This window comes from Rhinolophus ferrumequinum (genome assembly GCF_004115265.2).
Source record: "Rhinolophus ferrumequinum isolate MPI-CBG mRhiFer1 chromosome 5 unlocalized genomic scaffold, mRhiFer1_v1.p scaffold_110_arrow_ctg1, whole genome shotgun sequence".
Classification (NCBI taxonomy): Eukaryota; Metazoa; Chordata; class Mammalia; order Chiroptera; family Rhinolophidae; genus Rhinolophus; species Rhinolophus ferrumequinum.
The window spans coordinates 17,532,094-17,559,322 of NW_022680355.1; the positions used below are offsets into that span (position 1 = coordinate 17,532,094).

At 45.4% G+C, this 27,229-nt stretch overlaps 1 protein-coding gene across 1 annotated transcript in view; it reads right to left on the reverse strand.

Moving 5' to 3' along the window:
* Positions 1–2,101: 2,101 nt before the first annotated feature.
* The window catches only part of CCDC3 (coiled-coil domain containing 3), a 79,879-nt gene continuing 54,751 nt past the window's right edge, over positions 2,102–27,229 (reverse strand). The window contains exon 3 of the mRNA XM_033100494.1: positions 2,102–2,747. Coding sequence (XP_032956385.1) covers positions 2,472–2,747 — 276 coding nt within the window. The 3' untranslated portion in view covers positions 2,102–2,471. The remainder of the gene's footprint in view (positions 2,748–27,229) is intronic.

Genomic DNA, 27,229 nt, shown 5'->3' on the forward strand with positions numbered 1-27,229 from the left:
CCTGGGGACTGTACTGAAAGTGTAGATTGTATCTGCCTCTTGCTTATTATGTGGCTTTGGATAAGTCACTTGGTCTCCTGGAAGCACAAAGTGGAACTAAACAATGGCCTGCATTCAGAGCTAGTGCTCGGACAGGTTGGCTAACATGTGTCATGTTCCGGTGAGCATTTATAATTGCAGTTTTCCTGCATAAAAAATTACCACTAGGACAATAAGCAGGTGGTAAGGGCTATGGTAAGATGACAGCAGAGCAGATAACAGGGACCCGGGGCGTTCCCTTTGGTCACAGATTCGAGTGTATGTTTGAAGACATTGATTAATGAAGCTGCTTGCCCCTTGGCAGGAGGCCAGGATGACTGCTTTTCTGCAGACGCCTTGAAAAGGTTTGTTGGGAATGCTGGGACAGACAGGGTTAGGCCACATCCCATCGGGAAGGCAGAGGGAGACTTGAGCTCAGTGTCCTCAATGGCCCAGGTGTTGCCCACACATGCTTCCCCCACAGGATCTAAATTGCTTTTCCAGGCCAAAGCTGGAAATCTTGAAATCCCCTTAACCCCAAAGAAATGCATCGCTTTACTGTTGTGGCTGAAATATTGCTCATATTTATTGAAAAGGCAGAACATAAGGCATCTGTAGAGACCCAGCTTCCACAGTTCTTCAAACACTGGCTGTAAATCACCCTTAGGCTTGTCATTCCCGTGGGTAGAAGCAAAACTGCTCTAAGGAAATGTCCCAGGAAGAATAAACTAGAAGAGGCACTTTCTACTATACCCCAATAGGAAGCATACAGCTAATAAAGTGGTGGCAGAAGTGGGAAAATGAAGTGCCCTTGAGCAAAAAGGTCCAATGCCATCCAGTCCCGGCCAGAATTCTCCCCTGAGGCCACTGACACACAAGTGACACAAGGTTCAGCCCCCACACTGGCTGCCAGTGGAATGGAAATCTGACAGTAACTGCCATTTCCAATGGAGAAGGCAGCATACTCAGGCCCTGCAGTGTCTTGGGTGGTCTTATGGACAGCAGATCCTCTAGGGAGGGGCCAGAAGCTTCTATGTGAAATAACAGGGGAGGGAAACTTGAGTCCGTCAGCAGAAGATAACCAAGAGATGGGCACTCAACTGACTTAAGAATACAACTGGGACTTGATCCAATGTGCCTAAGTCAAGAGCTCAAGTGTCGGGTATAGGGAACACTCCACTCTTTACTTGTAGTGCTGTCTTTAAAGGTTTCTTTTCAAAGAACAGGAAATGTTTTGCTTGCATACAGGTGCATTCCTGACACGTGGGCAGATATGCAAACATTACCCTAGGGCAAGGTCAGTCCTGATGGGTGGAAAGCATTTGCATAAAGCAGCGGAGAATGGATCAGCTAGAACAAGCTGTTTGGGAACCTACATAGGAATGAGGTAAGGTCACCTGATCCCAATTGGTAAGGAGATGTCTTTAAAGAACAGAAGTCCACGGCGTACTGGGGCAGCTCACCTTGAATTTGGAAAAGTCGCAATAAATGACTTGCCAAACAAGAAGTTAGAATTTAGCAATGTCTGAGATATTGCTCAGAGTTTTCCAACTTAGGAACGTGGTGTGATGAACTAGGATGGGCCCATACAGGCCAAGCCCCACTTGATTACAGTGACCCGTGGGTACCACGTTCAGCTCTGGGGAGCTGGTGCTGGAAATCAGGTGTATTTTATCTTTTGAATGACCTGCCACCCAACTCAATTCCCTTACCTGTGAGGAGCTCATTAAGTCCTAATATGCCACAGCTGTGAGGAAATGCTGGCCAGAGTAGGGACACCCTGCACATGTTTAGTGACAGGCATCCTTGGTTGCTTTGCAAGGCCACCATCCTCCTTCCAAAGATCTGGAAAACAAGACCCCCGAAGGTTGCATGACTTAATTTAGATTACTCCTCAAAACTAGGAAGTAGTTCCAGAGCACAGAACTGAGGCCACACTGCCTCCCTTTTGAGATAAAGGCATCTTACAGCTAGAGAGTCTAAGCCAGGGGTGTCCAAACTGCGGCCCGCGGGCCAACTGCGGTCCGCAATCCATTGTTAATTGGCCCGCAGCAAATTCCAAAAGTATATTTAGTTTACTTAAATAAACCAGGTGAGGCAATACGTACTTCACCTCGAGTGAGTGGCCCGGCTGTTTGTGTATTTTACCGCATGTGGCCCTTGGTGAAAAACGTTGAGAAAAGTTTGGACACCCCTGGTCTAAGGTGTTCTTTGCCCAGTCTGTGCACTTTGGAGGCCACCCCGGAAGCTGAGGACAGGCCCTCCGGGATGCTGCTGCCTCTGGGCTCTGAGCGCTGTCTGGACCAGGCCAGGAGGGGACAGCAGGGACCCTTCAAACCAGCCAGACGCTACCACCAAACGCATAGGAAAATATCTTTGGCAAGATGTGAACTATGGCATGTCCACCCACGCCCCCGCTTGCCCTTCCCCGGGGAGAGGCAACCGCCCCTGCGCTACCCCCGCAGGTAGGTGCTGCCTGCGGGCTCCTGCCCCAGGGCGTTGATGTGCGGGACGGCTCCTGCCGTGGCCGCCAGCTTCTCCCTGAGCTTCTGGTTCACCAGTTCCAGGTGGCGGCCATTCTTCCGCGCCTGCCGCAGCGACCTTTTGACCTTCTTCACGCGATCGCGGAGCTGCCTGTTCCGCTTCTCCAGGGAGGCCACCTTCCGCTGCAGCTTCTTGACATGGTCCTCCTCCTCAAACAGGGCCTTCTGCACCGAGGAGCACATGAGCTGTGGAAATAAACGCGGCGGAGAGAGAGGTAGGTGAGGTTCAGAAAACCGGCCCAGGTGAGCATCCCTGCGTGCTGCCCAGCGACACAGACACCCCTCAGAGCGCTCATCACTTTCACCCTGTGTGTGACCCCCGACTTCAAACAGACACACAGCCCCTCTTGTGCTTTCTCTAGTTGGGTTCCTTGGATGATTTCAAAAGATATTCTAAATATATCACTCCTGTCTAAAAGGAAAGAGCTCCAGTGAATCAAGAAATATAGAACCAAAACCTGGGACAGAAAAATGCACAAAGAATATGGATAGTTCACAGGAGAGGTAAAGTAAATCTCTCTTACACATAGGAAAAGAAGCTCAGCCTGACTCCTAGTAAGATAAATGCAAACTAGAGCCCCAGTGGATTGCTACGTTTCCCAGGTCAGTGAAATGACCTGTCGGGATATGGGGAAATATAGGCACTCTCCTCTATTGTGGATAGAGTGTAAGCTGCTGTAAAGAGGAATAGACTGTATCTATCAAAATGAAAGTTTCATCGACCCTTTGATCTAGTCACTCTGGGGCTTTTTCTCATAGAAATACTCCCACACATGCAGACTGCCACCTGCACAAACATGACAGTATTGTTATAGAGACAAGACTGGAAGGGATGTTAGCATCACGGTGACCTAAGTCATCCCTCGGTTTTGTCCTGCCCTCCAACAAAAACTTGGCATCCATCCATGAACAGCAGTGCCTTTGTGGGAGCTGTGAGATCCAGCGGCCATATAGCAAGGGACCCAGGGGGAGTCTCGCCCACCCGTGCATCAGACAGACCTCGATCCCCTGCTTGTGGTCCATGAACTGGCTCCAGCCCCTCTCAGGCCCTTATAGGAGTCACACAGGTGGCCAACAGGTACACGAAAATATAAGTGACATCACTAGTCATTAAGGACATGCAAATCAAAACCACAGTGAGGTAACACCCCACAACTGTCAAAATGGCTGTCAAAAAGATGAGAGACAGGGTTAGGGTGCAAGAAGGTGACGGGAGAATCCTGAATTTACCTCCTTCCACAGACACACCAAATCTTCAGCTACATATAGAACAGTTTCCTATGCAAGAAACCCAATAACTAGATGAGTGACTCCGACACATCAGGCAAATGAGATAAAAAAAACCCACATCGAAATGGGAAAGAGGCCAATAAATTTCCCTTGCCATAAATTCCCTGGTGTGATGACCTACAAGCGGGAGGGAACGCACACTCCCAGCTTCTCCCTGAGGAAGGAATGAAGGGTTTGAACCACATGCTGGGGACTCCCAACTTTTAAGGCCTGGACCTGAGAGATAAAGACCCAAAGGAAGCCCTCAGGGCTTGTGTCCACAAGGCTCTACTAAACCAAGAAACAGGTCTGAAAGGCTGGCACACATGGACGCACCCCCACGAGGGCCCAGCACAGAGGAAACAGACTGAAAAACACCCCGTCTTTCTGTGAAAGAGGCCTATTTGCTTATCTTAAAGCATCACCCTGATGGGGCTTCTAATTGAAATACACACCTGGAGGCCGACTGCAATGCACTCCAAAGACCCCAGACTTGGCCTTGGCCTTGCTCCACGTCATGGGTATTACCCAGAAAGGGTGTTGGCGTAAAAACAAAGACACAGATCAATGGAACAGAAGAGAAAGTTCAGAAATAAACCCACGCACGGAAGGTCAAATTATTTATGATAAAGGAGCCAAGAATATACAATGGGGAAAGGATCGTCTCTTCAATAAATGGTGTTGGATAACTGGCCAACCACATGCAAAAGAATGAAACAGGGCCACTATTATACACCATACATAAAAATCAGTTCAAAATGGATTGAAGATTTGAACGTAAGACCTGAAACCATAAAACTCCTAGGAGCAGTAAGCTCCTAGACATTCGGTCATGAAGATGATTTTATGGACTTGGCAATAGAAGAAAAAAATCAGCATTTGGACTACATCAAACTAAAAAGCTGAACAGCAAAGGAAACCATCAACAAGTAACAAGACAATGTATGGAATAGAAAAAGATATTTGTAAGCTGTATATCTGATAAGGTGTTAATATTTAAAACTTATAAAAAGAACTCCAACAACTCAATAGCAAAAAACCCCAAATAACCCAATTAACAAATGGACAAAACCTGAATAAACATTTCTCCAAAGGAGAAATATGAAAAGCCAACAGCTACACGAAAAGATGCTCAACCTCACTACTTATTAGGGAAATGCAAATCAAAACCACAGTGAATTATCATCTCACACCTGTTAGGATGGCCATTATCAAAAAGACGAGATAACAAGTGTTGGTGAGGATGTGGAGAAAAGGGAACCCTCGTGTACTGTTGGTGGGAGTGTAAATTGGTGCCGCCACTGTGGAAAATAGTATGAAGCGTCCTCAAAAAATTAAAAATAGAACTACTATAAGACCCAGCAATCCCAATCCTGGGTATTTACCCAAAAGAAAAGAAAACAGGATCTCAAAGAGATACTGCATTTCCACATTCATTGCATTAGTCGCAACAGCCAAGATATGGAAACAAACTTAGTGTCTGTCAACAGAAGAATGGATAAAGGAGATGTGGAATATATGGACAATGGGTCGTTATTCAACCATGAGAAAGAAGAAAATCCTGTCGTTTGAGATGCAACAACATGGATAGAGCTTGAGGGCATTATGCTAATGAAATAACTCATACAGAGAAAGACAAGTACTGTCTCATTTATATGTACAATCTAAAAAAGCCAAACTCAGTAAACAGAGTAGAATAATGGTTGCCAGGAAGTGGGAGAAATGGGGAAATGTTGGTCAAAGTTACAAACTTTGAGTTATAAGATGAAAAGTCCTGGGGATCTGATGTACAGCATGGTGACTATAGTTAACAATACTGTAGTGTATACTTGAACATTTCTAAGAGTAAATCATAAATGTTCTCACCGCAAAAAAAGAAATGGTAATTAAGTGACGTGACGGAAGTGTTAGCTAATGCTACAGGTGGTACCACTTTGCAGTAGATAAATGTATCAAATCAACACATTGTATACCTTAAACATACAAGGTTATACGCCAGTTATCTCTCAGTAAAGCTGGGGGGAAAGATTGAAAACAATCTAAAAATGCAGGTTTGGTTCAATAAGTTACAGTAAATTCACACAGTGAAGACATCTGCCATCTTTAAAAGAACTGGGCAGTTTCATATAAATGGCACTGTAGCAATATCTAAGTCAGGTTGTTATATGAAATCAAGGTGAAGCAAGGTGAGATACGAGAGTGTAAAAATGTAGATTCCATGTCTATCTAGGTTGAAATATGCATATACTGTCTTGGAAGAATATATAAAAAAACTGGGAAGGATGACTGTGGCCAGGGAGGAGAGGGGACTAGGGTGAGAAGATTTATTTTCACTACATACCCTTTTGTATTTTCTGAATTTAGAACTATATGCTAGTATTACCTTTATTTTTCTAAAAAAATCTCACCTCCCATCTGTCTCCTCTCTCACCCATTCTATATGCTACTATCAAGAGTGATGTTTCTAAAGTAAGGTTTGAGCTGCATGTTGCCTCTGCTTAGAAACGTCCGTCAATCCCTACAACATACACTGTAATAGGGTGACATGGTGAAGCTGCCTTGCTTTCAAGTCCTGCCTCTTCCACTGAGGAGCAGATGACTTTGGCAAGTCTGCTAAGCTCAGGGTAGTGGGATCTGGGCTGCACCTGCCAGAACCCCCTTAGGACTAAAGGAGTCGTCCCCCAGCTGCTTGGCATGCTGACAACCCTCCGCTGAGTCTCTCTCCAGACACTGGCCCTGACTTAAGAGAGCTGTCCTTCCCCAGGGGCACCCACATCCCAGGACTGGTATGAAAGCCAGGACTCGGAATCTCTCTGAAGGGCCTCCCAGCCTCAGAGCGCCCCTGAGGTAGGCTGCAGCCTTTGCTGAGACTGCATGGCAGTCCAGCTTCTCCCTCAGCCTAGTCCTGCTCGTCCCTCTGCTTCCCTTCCCTCCCTCAGATGTTGAACCCAGAAGCACTCTCAAAACAACACCACCAAAAAAACCAACCTCATCATCTCAGTGGGCTTTCCAGAGAACCAACCTGCAATATTCAGTGTCCTGTGTTCAGTGGAAGAATCATGGTACCCATCTTACAGGGTTGTTTTAAGGATTTAATGATTTTTACTTGTAAAATGCTCAGAAGCATACCCTGTGCTGGTGTCTGAACATTTGTGTCCCTCCAAAATTCATTTGGTAAAATCCGAGTGCCCAGTGTGATGGGATTAGGAGGTGGGGCCTTTGAGATCTGGATAAAGGAGACCCCAGAGAGCTCCCTCGCCCCTTCTGCCACGTGAAGATGAGAAGTCTGAGACCCGGAAGAAAGCCCTTACCCAACATGCTGGCACCCTGATCTCAGACTTCTGGCCTTTAGCACTGTGCGAAAATAAATTCTGTTGTTTCTAAGCCAGTTTGTGGAATTTTGTCCTGGCAGCCCAAGTGGACTAAGACACCCGGGTATACAGTAAATGTTCACTAAATGTTAGTCATTATTATGGGATCTTCTAAAACCCTTGGCCTTAGTGATTGGACCTGGCCAAATCTCCAATCTTATTTTTCAACCTTCTGTTCAAACACTTTGGGCCCAAAGCAACCTGACTCTTAGCCATCCTGGCTTCTCTTTCAGGATGTGTACAGGCCTCTGCCATGCTCTTCTTCTTTCTTCCTGGAGGACTGTCTCCCCGACCTCTGTCTGGCAATCCTAGAACCATTCTGTGGGTCCCACTCCATGACACTTTCAACAGGGTCTCCAGCTGTCCACGTTTCCTACTCCCGCGACTGCAGAGTGCCCTATGGTCTCGTGCTAACTCCTGAAAGCCTCCTCTGCCTTGGTCTTTGTAGCCTTGTCGCCCTGGTCATTTTAGGCATACAACACAAAAATCTGAGTCAAGTGACCTGTTCCAAAAATACCTGTCATTTAATAAAGAGCTTTGGTCTCCTGGGGCCACCACTGTTCTGGGCGAGACAATGCGCACAACACTGCCCTCTTCTGGCCAAAATAAGCACCCGCGACAAGAAGGTGGGCACCGGAGACTGGAGAACTCACTGCAGTGGACCCTTGAACATCGCGGGGGCTACAGGTGCTGATATTTGTGCAGTTGAAAATCTGCATATAACTTTTGCTTCCCCTAAAAGTTAGTTGTCCCTAGTATCTATGGGGTATTGGTTCTAGGACGCCCGCTGATACCAAAATCCACAAATGCTCCCGTCCCCTCTATAGAATGATGCAGATCAATGCATGCAGTTGGCCCTCTGCATCTGCGGACTCCCACGCACGGAACACAAATAGTATAGGTATTCACTTTTTAAAAATCTGCATAGAAGAGGACCCACACAATTCAAACCCATGTTGTTCAAGGGTCAATTGTATTTATATTTATTTATATGACCAAATATTGTCTACGTAACTGAGGCTTCAATGTGGCCAAGTTCTAGGCTATGCACTTGATAGCCACTCTCATTAAATCACTGCCTTTCTAAGAATTTATAGTAGATTCTTCATCAAGAACAGGATGCAAGAATCCCAGCAAAGTCTGTTAAAACAAGAGGACTGGGTTTTTTCATGGCTATTTGTTCAGTTTGAAAGGACAGTACGCTGGAACATCACATTGAAGAGAAGGCTAAGTCACGTTTGGTGATGCTCTTCAAAAGTTTTTTAAGTTGATAAGTGTTTTAAGTGTTTTAAGATGATAAGAGCAAAGAGTGGGCTGTGACAATGTCTGTACTCTTGGTGGGACTTGAGTGATCATTTCTAATCCATCAACGCTGTCCATAAGCATCCCTTAGACCAAGGGGCCAGCTGTTCCCAATCGAGAGAGGCTAAAGGAAGAGGAAGAGCACCTTAATGATGGCCTGAAGAAACCACCATGGAACCAGGGAACACCTGGAAGTGTGTGTGTGTGTGTGTGTGTGTGTGTGTGTGTGGGGGGGGGGGGGCGTGGCTAATAATACGATGGGGTGGATGATATAATGAGTTCTTTAATGAATATTTCATTTGTGGTCCTCACAGTCTCTCTTTGACATGGGTAGGGTTGGAATAGCAGCAGAAAGACACAGAAGGACTCAGTGTAACTTGTCCAATGTCAGCAGCAGCACAGCTTTGACTCAAGGACCCCTGACCAAGGACAAGATCTTCTTCTCAGTGGAAAAGTGGGGGTGTCTCCAAGAAGGGAGACCCTTGGCCCTAGGAATAGAGGCTAACCGCATAAAATAATGAAGCCACTGCCAATAGTACCTCAAGGAGGCCTCCTGAATCCTGGCCATCACCTCAAAATGAAATTCCTTTTCTTCATCATGAAGAAAGCAGGAATTTCCCAGTGTTCATTGCAGCTTTATTTACAGTGGCCAAGAAACCAAAGTGTCCTTCAATAGATGACTGGATAAAGAAGATGTGATATATATATATATGTTACAATGGAGTACTACTATGCCATACGAAAACATTAAATAGTGCCATTTGCGACAACATGGATGGACCTTGAGATTATTATGCTAAGCAAAAATGTCACACAGAAAAAGTCGAGAATCATATGATTTAACTGATATGTGGGATATAAAACTGAAAGCAACAAAGGAATAAGACAAACAAATAAACAAAAACTCATAGATACAGACAAAATTCAGTGGTTACCAGAGGGCAAGTGGGGAGGAGTGTGGTAGATGAGGGTAAAGGGGGTCAAATATATGGTGATGGAAGGAGAACTGACTGTGTGTGGTGAGCACACAGTGTGATATATAGATGATGTATGACAGAATTGTACACCTGAAACCTACGTAATTTTGCTATCCATTGTCACCCCAGTAAACTGAAAGAAAGAAGAAAGGAAGAAAGGAACGAAAGAGAGAAAAAGAGAGAGAGAGAGAGAAAGAGAAAATTTCTACACAAGAGCTATGCTTTCAAATATGTGTGTTCCTCTAAGAAACTGTCCCTTCTCTGGAATACTCTCCAAAGAACATAAGTATCTTTAGAAAACTCTTTTAAAAGATGTATTTATAAAAGGTCAAGACATACCACTTGTTCATTTAGCTTTGTGGTATTTTTTGGGTAAGCTGAGGAGGCGGAAAGGCCAGGCCAAGCTGAAACAAGTAGTGTGCCATTTTTCTTTGAAGGAGAACCGCACGCAGCCCCTGCCTCAGGCCCAAGCCACACGAGTTCTGACTGCTAAGGAGGAGAACGCACTTGCCCGGCAGATGTCTGAGCATCCCCAGGGCAGGCTTCTTTTTCTCTGGCAAGCTCCACATGGCCGAAGAGGGACTTGCTGCAGGGTGGATGGAAAGATTGTCACAGGGGAGCCTGCTCTTTTATTTGCAATAAGACAAAAGGGCGACTGGTCTTTTCTTTATCTTTTTACCCATTCTTTATCTTTTTAAATTAAGCCATTTTAAAACTGGAAAAGCCAGACATATTTATTATAGAAAAACTAGAATTATGGGACAGAAAAAGGACAAATTAAAGTCATCTACTTCTGTTGCAGAGAGATAGGCACTGTGGACATTTTGACATATTTCTTCCTAGGATTGTGTCTATGGGTATAGAAAATTAGATAAGTATTTTAAACAAAGTTGGGATCATCCCGTTATTAGATTTTCTGTTCTACAGTTTTCCGGTTGGCATTTTATCATGACCATTTCCCAGACTTCCGTTCGTACACTTCCATTGAGCATTCTCTGGAAGCTGGTGGGAGGCCGAGTCAGGTGGCTGCGCCGGGCCAGCACAGACTGCAAGACTGGATCCCAGCTGTCAGTCCTCCTCTCTCCTTCTCACCACGAGCCGATGGGGGAGGATGCCAGCATGGGCGTTTTTGTATCTGTGAGGCTGAGTGATCGTAGTGTGGTCTTTCGGAGGGTTGGAGGTCACCTGTCTCAGTGACAGGACAAACCTGTGGAGAGTGTCAACACTGTGCCTTTACCTAAAACCTTCCTGTGTGTTCCTTGGCACCAGGAAGCTCAGGTGCTGTGGGAAGCTTCCACAATCAAGATCATGAAAGGTGAAGTCTACTATGTGTTACTATATAGACTCACTTCTAAACCATATAGAATCCAGATACCATATGCACATACCGTATAGAATCACCTCCAAATGATTTGTAAAGAAATCATTTCTAAACAGTTTCGGCTTCCATATGTTCACTCATGCCAGCAAGAAGCATTTATTATTCCATGCCTGGGACTGTAGGGTGCAGAAAATTTTCCTGAATTATTCTGCCATATACCAGTAATCTCTATATCTACCATGTTTCCCCAAAAATAAGACCTAGCCAGACCATCAGCTCTAATGCGTCTTTTGGAGCAAAAATTAATATAAGACCCAGTCTTAATATGTAATATAATATATTTATAATATATAATATAATATACTACCAGTCTTATATTTTAATATAAGACTGAGTATAATATAATACCGGGTCTTATATTAATTTTTGCTCCAGAAGATGCATTAGAGCTGATGGTCCAGCTAGGTCTTATTTTCGGGGAAACATGGTAGCTAAACAAAAAGTGTATTAAAGTTTACTATTTTAAATGCTCACTGAGAGGATTCTTGCCTTCACAGCTGCTTTCTATTTAAATAACCATCTGTAAAGACAAGACAAAGTGGATTTTCGGAAATGTTAAAAATGAGGGAATGCGAGTCCAAAAGCAACGACACAAACAGCTTGCCTTTTTAACATTTTGTTCCTATTCTTGGAATTCAAAACAGAAAAGGAAAAAAACAAAATCTAAAGCAGGGGTCAGGCAACTATGGCCAAATCCGGCCCACCACCTGCTTTTGCAAATAAAGTTTTATTGGAGCACCACCATGTTCATTTGTTTACATATTGTCTATGGCTACTTCCATGCCACAGCGGCAGAGTTGAGTGGTTGTGACAGGCTGATGCAAAAGGCCTAAAATACTTGCTGTCTAGCACTTCACAGGAAAGAATTCCCAAACCCTAATCTTGAGAGGTGCTCAAGGCAAATGGAGAAGCAAAGGTGACAGCTGACAACTGGATGAGTTTGGAGGGAAACGGTGACAGCCAAAGAATGAAGGGAGGGCAAAGCAATAGGAAAAGTACCCCAGGACCCTCACTGGCCACACCTCACCTTTTGCACACTTTGAAAACACTAATTTGTGATTAGCGCTTGGGCGGCCACGTCTTAGCTCACGTTCTCAGCAAGGGCCCTTTTGACTGCATCTCCACATACTGCTGCCAACCCCAACCCTCCAGACGGAAATGGACAATTAGCTCTTTCCAGAATGACGAGCCAACTGTTTCTAACATGCTTCCCCAGCGACACTGGAAAGGTAAGCTTTCTAGAACCTACAAACGTGTACTCCTTACAACAGCAGTGTGGTGACCGGGGATCCCTCTGCTCACGCAGCTTGTCAGTTCAGAAGCGTTTACACTGCACCTGTTTCCTGACCCAGCCGAGGGCAGAAGCCAGGATTCCTCCACTCTGTGTGATTCAGGGACCCGTGGGGCGTTGGTGGTCAGCCCGCGGGCCTCAGCCCAAGTGCTCTGCGGCTCTCTTGGTTCCACCATTGTTCCCACCATTGTTTCCAAGCCCTTAGAGACAAATGTGTGAGGAGGTGGGCAGCAGAATGAAGTCAGTGCAGAATGGTGTCCTGACTGACTGGACACGAACAGGCTGGATGACACCCAGAGCTACCAAAGAAGCTTCCATACCGCAGCAGTGACAAAAGGACAGCTCTTCTGAGGACGCTCTGGAGAAATTCCTATGACTGAATTTCCTGTGACTATGTTAGACTAGGTAGCTGGTTCTCTGCTCTACCCAAAGTCAAGTGTGGGGACAGAGCCAGGCTCTCGGCCTCACGTGGAAAGGTGCTGGCTCAGGTAGTAAATGGCCATCAACTGTGATTGGATGGCCATCAGCTGTGGCTAGTTGGTTGTCAGGTGTAACCAGTGAGCCATTGGCCACTAATATAACTGCTGTGACTACGCCAGCAGCAAATGGGGGCTAGCAAGAAGATGGTGGCTGAGCTAGCAAGAGTGGATTGCAGAGAGGCGGATGCCGCCAGCAAGAATACAGTGGTATGACTCCCCCATCTATGGCTCCGTGGGTGTTCCTTTTTGGCCTCACCATGTCCTGTGTTCTTCTGTGGGGAGTGGGACCAGAGACCCTGCATGACACCCTGCATGACATCAAAAGAGTTCTTTTGCTGTGCCAGGGGCCCCGCAGAAGGGAAAGCAAGTGCCCCAGACCAGCTGTGGTGGGAAGGTGAGAACCGGAGAGCGGGCACTGGGGTAGGCAGGGAGTCCGGAGGGAGCGGGGGCAGGACTGCCCTCCCCTGGGCAGCACTGGCTCCACAGCGCCCCTCCCACCACTCGGCCCAGGCAACCAGGAGGCTGTCTAGCATCTGGGGTGGGACCATGGGCAGAACCGTTGGGAATCGGGCCATGCGATTCCATCCTGGCTCCCCCAGCATCTGACAGCGGGCTCTTGCTTAAGTCACTGAAGCTGCCTTGGCTCTGTCTCCTCATTTATACAGCGGGAAGAAACATGCCTCTGCCAAAGGTCTGCTTTGAAGATTAAATCAGATAATATACCTGATGCACTTGACATAGCACCTGGCATAGAGTAAACAAGAAGTGGAGCTTTCATTACTATTATTTGTCCTGAGTTTCGGCTTTCCCGATCAATTTGCTCCTCCCTGGCCACACTAGGCTCTCTCAGATGGCTGCACCTTTGCATGTGTAGTTAATTCCTTCCACTTTGAAAAATCTCCACCGACCCATACTCCTCACGCATTTATCCAAGTCATGAAATTCTACTTGTTCTCCAAACCTCAGGTCAAGGGTCACCTCCTTTGTGAGGCCTTCCCTGATTCCTCCACACAGAGCCATGGTGACGATTCCCTGATTCCAGTGTCAGGTTTATTGCATCATGTTCCAACTGTTGGCAAGTCTCACTCTCTCCTACATTGTAAGCCCCTCATGTACAAGGGCTCTGTCTTTTCATCTTTGTATCAAGCACCTAGCAGACAGTAAGCATTAATAAATGAAGGGAGGGATGCAGGTGGAAACAAACTAGTTCAATGACTTAAAAAGGGGCCACAAACGGAGAAGCAGGAGCTGTCTGGAAAGTGAGTGCTGGGTGCAGCATGATCTCTGTGAAGTCCTGCTTCCCAAGAAGAAAGTCATTTTTGACTACCCGTTCTGGGAAGGTCAGGAACTAATGTCGGCTTTAAAGGTCGCTGACATTAGTATAGTTTCCTTTCCTCAGACTATCCCTGCATCAAGATGACTGGGTTTGTTTGTATTTCCCTGGACCACATCCCCCAAAAGTGGCAGACCATGGTGGAGGGGAGAAGAGACAGCGAACTTCAGAGAGGAGATGCCACATGATAGAAAACAGGTAAATTTAGGAGATGGGATCACACTTCAGAAGTGGCCTCCAGAAAGCAGGGAGGAAAGGGCCAGGACCTTAGATGGCCAAAACTTAAATCCTGAACTGACCGCGACTGAAAACAAGTAGGAAAGACTGTGCTGCCTTGTGTCAGTTCCCGCCACCGTGGAATGGAAGTTTATTGGTTAACTTCAGTTACAAAGACATAAACCCGTATCTTCAGAGAATTCCACTACAGAGTGTCACCTAAAGTGGGGTCTCCATAGCTCTCATCTCGTAAGATGGCGATAAAAGGGGTTTTTTGGTCCAAGTTCAGAAATGCTGCATATTGTGTCTCCCTCTTTGATGTAACACTCATTAACATACGAGCTGTGCGCACGAGTCCTGCGTGAACTACTCCTCTGTAACCCTGTTTTACCCCGAACCTCATGTGATGATAGCAGAGCCCTCCAACAGACAACAGGAGTTGACTACGAGTGTGCAGAGAGTTGGATCATCTCAGTCTCAGAGTCACAAAGACCCCTGGCCAGTGCATTCAGCTCTGAGCAGCTTGCTGCATTCTCCCGGGGGATTTTTTTTTTCAATGTCCATTACAAAATCTTTTCTTGTTATGGTTGAAAATGGCGTAATGAGTCTAGGAGACTAGTAACTTTTAAAATAGATAATTTTCAAGATAATATTTTGATTACCACTCGTCTGTAAAATGAATGAGTTTCTCACTGCATCCAGCTGTTCTCTCTCTATTGTACTGTGAACCCCACTGATGGAAACTGAACTTGTCCCGTTCTGTGACATTTCAGTCTAAGTTCTAAGCTGCTTGTGGGTGAATCTGTAGCTCCCCAAGGAATTTTGCAAATATCCTTTTCCATTGGCTATGATGTAAAGACTGGCAAGTGAATGCAAGGCCATGGAATGCTGGATTCCAACCCCATTGCTTTTCTAGACCTACTGAGGGGAGGCAATAGTGAAACACAGATCCTTGGGTACACGGGCCCCTGGCAGCTCTCATTCAGTGCCCAGCACTTCCCGTCCTGCAGAGCACAAAAGATCCCCTCCTCCCCAATAAAGTGGGAAGGAGGATTAGTTTTTTAGGTTCTTAGAAATTCCCACCAGAAAATCAGCATCACAGTAGAAGGCCCCTCCACTAGTCCCCATCCTCCCACCTCGTGAGTCAGTGACTGCTGAGTCGTGGTCCTCTCTGAGCCGCATTCACAGCCCCTGAAAGACACGTTCCCACTCCTGATGCCTCTGAAGATTGCTCAAAGCCCCCTTGGGCATCTCAGTCCCGGCTGGCCAGTCACAGCCAGGACTGGGAGACCCTCCCATGAGAACAGCAGGCAGCAGTCAGGCCTGCCGCAGACCTGCTGATGTGGGAATTCCCGTGGGAGGGATGGGGGTTCTCTGTGGTCAGTGGAATCTCAGGGTTTTGTGAAGATCTGACCACTGGTGTCTGATATGTGTGTGCTCAGCCTCCAGGGTATCTCAGGCTATGGGAAAGGAAGAATGAAAGGGCTGATAAAGGAGCCTCCTCCCCCAAACCCAGTAGTTGACAGATGTGCTACTGATGGGGCTGGAGGCCAAGTTCACCCCTGCCTCTGAGTGTGCCAGCCGGCCAAGCACCGCTGAGGGAGGTGTGCTGAGCCACTGACTGGCTCTGTAAGCTCCATGCCTCAGGTCACTGCTGCTGCCCCAGGGAACAGTAGTCATTAGCCAAGTGGAAGCTTCTACCTGGCGTTGTGGCCCTCTGAACTCGGTCCAGGGGAATCTCAAGGCAGTTTTCTCTGATCTCAGTGCACAGCCAGTAGCACTGAGTGGGAAAGCTGGACCATGGAACACTGAGTCCACTGAGCAGGGGAAGCCTGGGGGAGAAACTGGCCCAGAACCAGGCTGGCCTGCTCCGCCCCTGCTCTCTCCCCAATAGCACTGTCAGCGTGACCCCTCTCTGATCTGGTGTCCGTTTCACTGGGGCCGTTCGCAGTCATGTGTTCCAAAGTATGTGGGGTTCAGACTCCAGCCCTTCTCCTGCAAAGGGCAGTGAAGGACCAGGCTCTACTTTTCCTCCTGGTGGCGGGTGTGTTTTCCTGGCAGCGTCATCACTGGCTGAAAACCCCAAAGGGCTCCTGCCACCCGCCCTACTGGGGAATGTGACAGAGATTTATGAGCTGTGAGCACACTCCTATTTACTTCCCAGGGACTGATGAGTTGTCCAGTGGCTACATCCAGGGCCTGACTCAGCTGAAAGTCTGAGTTTTTCAAACCCAGACACTGGCTTTTCTGCTACTGAGTCAAGACAGATGGCCCTGCATATGCAAAAGAATGACACTAGAAAGCTTTTTGACACCTCATACAAAAGTAAACTCAAAATGGATTAAAGACTTAAATATAAGACCTGAAACAATAAAATATATAGGAGAAAACAGGTACTAAACTTAAAGCTCCAGAGAGGCTTTTGTGAACTTGACCACAAAGGCAAGAGAAGTAAAAGAAAAAATAAATGGGACTATATCAAACTAAAATGCTTCTGCACAGCAAAAGAAACTAACATAATGAGAGAAGATATTTGCAATAAATAACCTCTGATAAGGGGCTAATATCCAAAATATACAAAGAACGCATATAACTCAAGAACAAAACACCAAACAATCCAATTAAAAAATGGGCAGAGGACCTGAACAGACACTTCTCTCAAGAAGACATACAAACGGCCAACAGATATATGAAAAACTGCTCAACTTTACTATTAGGGAAATGCAAATAAAACCCACAATGAGTTATCACCTCACCCCAGTCAGAATGGCTATCATCAACAAGACAAGTAATAATAAGTGTTGGAGAGGCTGTGGAGAAAAAGGAACCCTCATACACTGTTGGTGGGAATGCAGACTGGTGCAGCCGCTATGGAAGGCAGTGTGGAGGTTCCTCAAAAAATAGAATAGAATTACCATATGACCCAGCAATCCCTCTCCTGGGTATCTACCCCAAAAATCTGAAAACATTTATACATAAAGACACGTGTGCTCCAATGTTGATTGCAGCTTCATTTATGGTGGCCAAGACATGGAAACAACCAAAGTGTCCTTTGATAGATGAATGGATAAAGAAGATGTGGTACATATACACAATGGAATATTATTCAACCATAAAAAAAGATGAAATACTGCCATTTGCGACAACATGGATGGGTTTTGAGATTATCATGCCAAGCGAAATAAGTCAGACAGAAAAAGACAAAAACCATATGATTTCACTCATATGTTGGATAAAAAACTGAAAGCAACACATGAACAAACAACACAAACAAATTCATAGACATAGATAACAGTATGGTGGTTACCAGAGGGGAGAAAGGGTGGGGGAGGATGAAAAGGGTTAGAGGGGTCCAACGTCAGGTGATGGACAGAGACTTGACTTTGGGTGGTGAGCACGTTGAATATACATATGACACAATGCAATATACATATGACGTACTATAGAATTGTACACTTGAAACTTATATACTTTTATTAACCAATGTCATTCCAATAAACTTAAAAAATTGGAGCTGCCTCTCAGAGTGGAGAGCTGGGGGTGGGGTTTAGTGGGACCCTGCTTCAAATCTGGCTCTGCCACTTGCTGGCTAAGCAGCTGTTTCCCTTCTTTCGTAAAGTAGAGATACTGATAATATTGTTCAGAATATGCAAAGTCCTGTGGAGCCTTAAAGCCACTAAATGTTGACTGTTATTCATACATACTGCGGGGCTCTGTCAATAACATTATGTCCCAGAATCAATTCTCAGTCAATATTTTATTAAGTAAAAATAGTATTGAAAAACCTTTAAACAACAGATGACAAACGGAGACTAAAGCATAGTGATGTGTTTCTGCCAGCTTGCCAAGGCTGTCCTTTCTGGCTTGGTCTCTGGCACAGGTCCTTGCAAACTTGAAAGTTTCAATGACGTGGTCAGGCCAAAATTTACATGTGAAAGGCATTACATTATAGAATCCTTCCCAGCACACAAGGTTATGACCACGCACGGTGATAAATGAAAAACGGACATTAGCTGTGAGAAGAAGTTGTAAACATGTCTTAATTGTTCCAATATACAAACGACCTACATTACTCTTAGCCACCTCATCAACAAGTTGCTGTTCCATTTTTCTGGGATGCTATTCCATGACTGCATGGCAGATTCATTCTCATCCTTCTGTTTCCTGTGGCATCTCCTCAGATACCTTTCCTTACCTCCCTGTGAGTGCCTTCCCCTCATGACTACCTCAGTACCCTGCTTGTGTTCCTAATTGCATCATCAGGTTTACTTATTAACGGTTGTCTTTCTTCCACTATACCGTAAAACAGGTACTTTATCTCACTGTTACTGCTATCGCCCTACCACATAATACAGTGCCTGAAACACAGTAAGTGCTCAAGTGTCACTGTTGAATGAAATAATGAATTATAAAACTAGTATATGCTAGTTATTTTAAAAATTGGAAACTACCAAAAACTAGAAAACATAAAAAGTCACCTATCATTTCACCACTGAAAGACAACCATCATTCCTTTTTCTACTGTTTTAAACTGCTTATAAACACCCTGCATTTTCAGTTTTGCTATTTTAAGCTTACATTTTATGAAAACTTTATAATCCAAGAATTTCATTATTGTACTGGCTGCAATTATTTCATTATAAGATTTTTCTTTAATTTACTTAGCCATACTCCATTTGGTGGGCACCCAGGCTGTTTCTAAATGTACAATTTTAAATAATGTTAAAGAAAATAAGATATCACAGTTTTCCTTATCAGGATTATTTCTTTAGGGTTGACACTTGGAAGTGAGATGATCAGATTATTAGAAGTAATAAACATTTCTAAGAATTTTGCTTTATGTTACCAAATTGTTTTCTAAAAGTATTATACTGATTTAAAGTTTAATTTTTCATATTTACTTCTTTAATTTAGTAGAATTTATTTGGACATACGGTATAACTACATGAGTTTTTTCCAAATAATAAGTCAATTATTCCCCCACATTTTATTAAATACCCCTCCCTTCCCCCCAGATATTACATCCCTCCCGAAACTTCTGAGTTATACTGAAGTCTGACTGGACCTACTTCATCCTGTTTAGCTGTGAGTTAGTGTACCAATCCCAGGTGGCTTTTATTAAATTAGTTTTAATAGGTGATGGGATATTCCTCTTTTTCAAAAAATTTTGGCCAAATTTTTAAAATCCAGAAGGATTCTATAAAAATAAAAAAACTATAGACTAATATTTGATTATTATATAATTTTAAAAATGAGCTTAAATTATTATATATATTATATATTATATATGTTGTTCTGATCCATCTCCCTGCCCATTTCTTTTTCTTAAATATACTCTTGATTCTATATCAGTCTTATTCCTAGTCAGGGAATAAAGCCATAAAATTTTATGTTTCATTCTTCACTTAACCTATAAAAGCTGTATTTTCCGCTCTTCTCATTACCCATCTAGGAAAATATGCACAGATGTTCCTAATGTGGACAAACAAGAATGGTCACTGCAGAATTGTTTGTAAGACTCAAAAAGGAAGGACAGCTTTCATGCCCGGCAATAAGGAATCCAGCTAAATAAACTGCAGCTCGTTCACCCTATGAAAGACTATGCAGAATTAAAAGATGAGGGAGAAGATCTCCTACATACGTTATCAAGTAAAAAAAAAACACCAGAAGACCACCACGTGTTACAACTATTCATATAGCATATCATTGATGCACCCCCACCCCCCCAAAAAAAAGTCCACGAAACTATTTTTAAGTCCACATACTGATGTACGGATGTAAAGCTTGGGTCAGAGCTGGAAGGATTTTCCTGTCAGCACAGTCGCCTCTGGGAGGGGCCTGAGACTGAGCATGCAGGAGCTGTGCTTGTATTTGTAATGCTTACATTTTTATATGGATAATACATATATTCATGTCTGTTCGCTGTGCCGTTAGAAATTAGTAAATCGTTTCAAAGTCATTCTCTCTGAAGGGATGATGAGCCCTGGGGTGGCACTTCTCTCGCAGACGCCTTGGTGCCACAGGGCCAGGCGGTTCCTTCAGTGGGTGCTGAGTACAAAGTCAGTCCCACAGAGCCCGCTGCAGTGGCGACGGCACTCGGCCCCCAGGGAGACGTGCTATACCTACCTACATCCTGGCCCTGCAGAAACCACAGGGACTCTGCAGATACCATTTTAGGTAAGAAAAGCCAAGCTTGGGAAAGGAGGCGGGGCTTGACCAGGGACTGGCAGAGACTTGAAGCCCAGGCATGAGCGGAATCCAGGTTTCGCCTCACAAAGGAGTGGTTGCTAAGCATGCCGACGGCCTGGGGGCATCCAAAGTGGACCCACCGTGATCAGAGCTGGTTCACAGTTGTGGGGAGGGCTAGTCACTTACCCGGGGTAGTCAAGACCCCCAGACTTGAGACCTAATCTTCACTATATTGTGGCACTGGAGAAGGAACAACTACCATAACTGAGTGTTTACTATGTGGCAGGCTCTCTACTATGCACTTTAGACGCTTCCTCTTCTTACAGTCTGACATTCAAGGCATATGGTGGTTGTGCTACGTTCCCCATTTTGGAGGTTTTACAAATGAAGTTCAGAGAAATAACTTGCCTGTGGCCCCATGTATGCTATGGAGTTTGGACTTAAAATCAGCCATCTGTCTTAAAAGGTGGTGCCCCATGCTCTTAAGCTCTGTGATAGACTGCTGAGGACTTCAAATCAGGAGATTTCGTTTGCAGTAGCTCCAGTGTTGGTGTTGGGGGCCTCAGCTTTCCTCTCTGAGCCCTTCCTTACCCCCGGCAGCACACAAGGCATTCTCCCCACAGAAAAACCCCGTCCGTCTACTCTGGAGAACGCCCTGGGCAAACCACAATTGGTGCTATTTGTGGTTTGGGTTACCCAATGGTTTTCGTTACCAAAGAATAAAACTTAAAACCGCCATTCCAGATGACTGCCTTTTCATCCCCTTCCATAATCCCACTTGCAAGCAGTCTGGACATTCAATTTAAAATGAATTAAGGAGGCAACTTTAAGTGAGGAAGGACAGCAGGCCCAGCTTTTAAAAACTCACAGCCAATGAACATCAAATTCCCCTCTGGTTCCTGAGAAAGTGACCTTTCGACTCATAAATTTTATACATCCTCTGTGGCCAGAGACGCCTCTGTGCCACGATCCTGTCCCCAAGGCTGGGTACGTCTGCTGTGAGGTCAGCCCAAAGCCCAGGGCGGGCAGCTGGCCCCCCGTTTGCCCCAACAGGGCCCTCAGATTGAATCTGAAGCCAGGAAGCCCTGCTCACTGATAGACTTCACTGACCAGTGGAAAAGCCAGGCCTTATTTGTTTTTAAAGATTTTTTAAAATTGTGATAGAATACACTGAACAGAAAACTAACCATTTGAACCATTTGTATGTGCACAGTTCGGTGGCATTCAGCACATTCGCACTGTCGCGCAGCCATCGCCACCGTCCGTTTACCTGTGGACTCCCTATGTGTTTCCACCCCACCCCGACTCCTATCATGGCTTCTGTTTCTGCCCTGACAAACGGGCACCTACTTCTCAGATGGTTCTCTGCGTTCTGCCATGTTCTTGAAGAAAGCCTGCAACATGACCACTCTGCACGGGCTCCTGAGTGGGCCCCACTCTGATGGCGTCCTGGGTCTCCCTTCCAGGACTTAGGATCCAACACCTCCTCCTGGCCAGGCCCCACGTCCAGCCTCCCTCCTCCTGCAGGCTTCTCCGTCAGGAGACAGTTTGGAACCACAGCTCTGGGTAACAACCTGGCACCTCTTTAGCCGCTACATGGGCATGAGCAGTTGACCAAATCTCAAGGAGCCTATTCACCACCCACAAAACGGGGCCACCAGTCTTTAATTGCTGGGTGGCGATGAGGACTGGAAATGAGGCTTGTCAGGGACCTGGGGCCTGGAAGGCCGTGCCATATGTGCTAAGTGACGCGCTCTGTCTGAGACCGTCCTGACCTGCGGTTCCCTCCCCAGCATCCCCCTCTCTGTCACTTTCCTTCTTTCTACAACATCCGCTTTCTCCCGCCCTCCACACTCTGCCTTCTGTGGGAACCCAGAATGCGCATTATCCCAGGAGGGGGTAGAAAGTAAGAGTCCGCTTCTCTGTCGTCTGAACCCCAACAAGTTTCCATTTCTCCCCTCTTCCCTTGGCTGAGTCTGGCAGAAAATGCCCACTTAGATATCACAGCTCATAGTAGGGCGTGTATAAAAGGAAGACTCACTGAACGCCAGTTTACAGCCTAGAAGGGGAGCCCGGAGTTTGGAAAACACGCACTGTTCTGATACTTGCCAAATGTTTAACAGACAAACGTATGATGTCCTTTCCTTTCCTCCCGCTTTGGGGAGTCAGATAAGAAAGACAACCCTTGCCAGGTTGGAAGAATAAATCACTTATTTTTAAAAGTCAGTCAGGGAAAGGAGACCATCTGGAGGCTTTGAAAATGTCAGAACACAGGAAAGAAACTGAGTAGACGAAACCAGATTGAAATGGTCTTCTTCAGACGTCCCATGGCCTCTGTCTGCAACTTTAATCTTCTAGAAAGGAAAGGACTCTCCAGGGGATGTCCCCTGCTTGGGGACACATGCCGCCACACACTTGCATTATGTCATTTCTCTGCTCAGAAACCTTCAAAGGCAGCAGAGCCCCAGGAGAGGGTCCTCCCTTGCTTCCTGATGTGATCTCACTGCTATTGCACAAGCACTATATTACAGGCACCCTGCACTAGTCTCACTGCTCCCTGCACATACCCAAGCATCACTTCTGAGTCTTTGTTGCAGATGCCTCCTTCACTTGGCACAGCTCCCACCCCCAATCCCTAAACAGCCCCCTCTCTCCAGGGCCAATCTGATACCACCTTCACCAAGGCTGCCCTGGATCCCTGGACGGCATGGAGTCCATCCCCTCGGGACTCTCATGGTGTTAGGAGCCTCCCTTTTTGCATCTGTCTTGCATGGGCAAGCATCAAAAACAATTCTGTTTTGTTAGAAGGTACATAGATATTTACTTTTGGGGCACACATCACGGTCACGTACATGCTTGTCTTCACCTCTGCGCTTGACGATAAGCTCTTTGAAGTCCACATGTGTATCTGACCCCTAGCCTCTGTTGCTCACCACCCTCTCTGTATGTCTGGAACTTGCTGGAACTCAATAAGTGTTCATCTGTTAAGCTTTACAAGTCTGAGCACACAGTCTGTGGACACAACCTCCTCTGCCACATGTATCTTTGCAATCGTTAATAAGGGACCTGAACTCAGCAATGCACACATCCCCCTGGAACGGCTGCCCTTTGCAGTGAAACTGGGGCACAATGCAGTGTCCTCCCTTTGAGAGACTGTAGAAACACCAGGTCTGGTGTGGCTTTCATTTGTGACCTCAGTTTCTTGCCTTGAAGGAGACTGGTTTTGGATGCTACAGAATCGTCACAGCCTCCGTTTCTGCTTTGTCTGGTATCATTAGCTGGCTATGCAAACTTCTAGATGGTGCTCTGAGTTTTTAGAGCCCTTCCCAATTTCTCAGAAAGCTGTCAAGAAGTGAAAGAGCTGGACATTTCATATTTCCCATTCTGTCTTTAAACCACCTTGCCATACAGTGTGGCTTAAGACACAAAAAGCATTACACTGGGAGGTTACAAAGACTTTTGAGCAGAAATGTGTTTGTTACATAGTCTTCTGTTATGTTTTAGGAAATACTATGTCTGTGGGTTGAAGTAGAAATCCTAGAATATCTTCCAAAGTGAAAATTTGTTGCCAAAATGGAATTTATAACTGTGTTGCTATGGCAGCCAATCTGTCACATTTCATTCAGTCTAAGAATATCTAAACCCTGATGATTCTGAGAATAAGCTAAATGAAACAGCCAGGTGTGACTTCCACAAGGCGCCTGGGTTAACACCCATTTTTCTTCTCTCAATACACTGCCTTTCTGGGGATCTCTAAGAATCTCTGACATCTTCTTCTGAATGTCATTGTGGGGATACGGGCTTTCAAACTGCAGTATCCGGGCTGAAAGTCCTACTTTGCTCTCACATCCTGTGTGTGTATATGTATGTGTGTGAGACTCCAAAACACATGGTCAACTGGGGTCTCAAGAGTGTGGGAGACTGTGGAGAAGAATGGAGGAGAATGCAGAGACAGTGGCTAGAGAAGTCTTCAAGGAAGACTTGCAGTTGTGGAAAGTGAGAACCAGGTGTGACCGTGGTGAGAAGCTCTCAGGTAACGCTGAGCACAGGTGTAGAGGACGGAGTTAGCCTGACGTTCTAGAAGCTTCTGTGTACTGAAAGAGAGGGAGCCACCCATACTGTTCAGGGGAGAAGGCAGGTATGGGAGGCAGAGATGATCTGAATAAAACACATGGTCCCAAGAATAGCCCAACTGGGGAGCAACAAACCGAGGTCAGACCAGTGGGTGTCCATCAGGAAGCAGGGGGGTGGGAAGGAGGGTCCAGAGAGAGAAGAAGAAACAGAGCCTGCCGAGAGGCCTCAAGGCGCTGAGAAATCCAGCCAATGGGAAGGCTGGTAAGGGCCTCAAAACGGGGTGTACTCTTTGCCTCTTTGGCTTACATTCAATAGGTAACTGGTTCTAGTCAAGGATCATCAAGGTCTACTCTTTCCTACTATTCATGAAGAGCAATTTCAAAATCCAGCCCCACTGAATCACGTTTCGAGGTAACCATAGGTCACCTCTCACCCAGGAAAGGCAAACCCTCAGCAACTCGTCTGACAAGTGGCCAGTCGGCCTCCATGGAAAGACATGTCACCCACTGTCTGGCATCCAACCCTACAGTTTTGGTTAGTTTTTCCTAGTACAACTACCGATCCCAAAAGGTTAATGTACCGAGGTACCTTATAACACAATATATCATAAATGGTTTTAGTTCTTGCTTCTGGAATCACACAAAATAAAGCCATCTTGTGTTTTTCAAGGTAGCATGCCAAAGGTTTGTACACAGTATCATGTCTTGTCTAAGCTTCTCTATCCCAGGGTAAATATTCCAGCTCCCTGGACCACTTCTCACATTACATTTTCCAAGACTCCTCGTGGTCTGACCTCTCCAGTCTTCATAGTCTGGAATCCTCCAATCCATCCACCCTAATGTAGTGCCCAGAGCTGAGGGCTGTGCGTTAGGGTTGGTCTGACCAGGGCCATTAAAGCTCAGAGCTTATGTATGAGGCAAGAAGGACTCGGGAGGGGAAGAGCTGGCAAGTCCCGTAAGGCCAGCTCACTAGGTGGGAGAGGGCTTAGGAGGCCTTACTGAGCTGCAGAGGGAACATCTAAGGTATAGTGGGTATTTGAGGTGCTGTGCCCAAAAGTGGTTGGGCAGGAGCACAGAAGGGCAGCTCGGCACCTGGTGACACACTTGGAGTGCAGGACAGTGTTCCGGTCCTGGGTGGGGACTAGGATACTGGGTGGGGTGGACACAGGTGGACAGTCAGGAGCAGAAACCCAAACAAGAACGTCAGTCCATGCTATGGCCTGGGGAGCACAGGTGGAGTGAAGACAGCTGTGATCTAGTGATGATAAGCTGTCTCTACTCCATGCACAGAGCTGTGTGTAACAGTAGTGAATTCTGAGCCTAAAAACTGACACAACCCTAAGCTCCACCACTGAAGCCATGTATTGAAAGGCATTGCATTTAAAGCCAGTAATATATTTCTCAAGTGGGCTAAGAAGTGTGGCTACATGAAACCTAAGGATGGCAGGCAGCTGTGGCCTTCGCTGTGAGGTCCAGTAAAAGGCAGGTGGCTGACACGATGCCGTACTGTAGCGTGCCTCGTTCTCGGTGTACCGGAACTGAGCTCCAGGAGCACGCTTCTCAGAGAGGGTGATATGCTCGATGCCGCTTGGAATTCTGCATCTGCCCACAGGGAAACGGCTGACTTCTTTTGCTGCACATCCCATCTTTTTATTAAGGTGGGAATGACGGTCTTAGATAGGACAAATAGAAAACAACAGCAAGATGGTAGACTTAAAACCAGTCATTAAATATGAATGGACTGAACACTAATTAAAAAGAGAGGACCAAATTGGACAGAAAAGCAAGACCCAACAATATGCTATCCACAAGAAATGGACTTCGAACACACAGATGCAAACAGACTGAACGTAGAAGGATAGAAAAGATATACAGATATATCATGGAAACATCCAGCATAAGAAAGCAAGTATGGCTATGCTGATATCAGGCAAAGGAGACTTCAGGACATGGAATATTACTCAAAACAGAAGAGGACATTTTATCAAGAGTCAAGTCATCATGAAGACATTATAACCGTAAATGTTTTTACCCTTAAAAACTCAGGGAACGTTTATTTAGCACTGAGATATTCAAAAGATAAAACATAGTCACTTCTCCAAAACAACTTCCATCTTGTAAAAAAATAAAAAAAAGGGTAAAGATTTTCAGAATAGAGCATTAGCATCAAAGAAAGATACCCCAGCATCCTGGTCTTTTTCTTATCAGCTGATGAAATGTTTGCAACATACTGTTTTCCATCTCCAACCAGAAAAGGAATCTTTTTAAAAAGATCCTTTTTTTATTATGGAAATTTCCAAACACACTTACAAGTGGAGAGATTAGACAGTGAACCTCCATACCCTCAGCACCACCCACCTTCAACAGTCCCCAGCATTTTGCTTCTCTTGTGTCATTTATCCACTAGCCTTCCCCAATTTTTTGAAACAGTGTTTTAGAGGAAATCCCAGATTCACATCATCTAGGCTATAAATGCTTTCATATGGCTTCTCTAGCTATAAGGACACTTTAAAAAAGCATAACCACCATACCCTTATCACATGTAACAAAGTTAATGATAATTCTTTGATATTAGCTAATACCCAGTACAAATGCCTCACAGATTTTTTTTTTTAATTTCATTTGTTCAAATCATGATCCGAATAAGGCTGGATTACATTTGGTTGTTATAGCTCACAAGTCTCTTTAACGCTATAATAATCTTTCCTTTTTTTTTTCTTTAACCCATTGATTTCTTAAGAGAAACTGGGTCATTTATGCTACAAAATAACAAAAAAAGATCTTCCT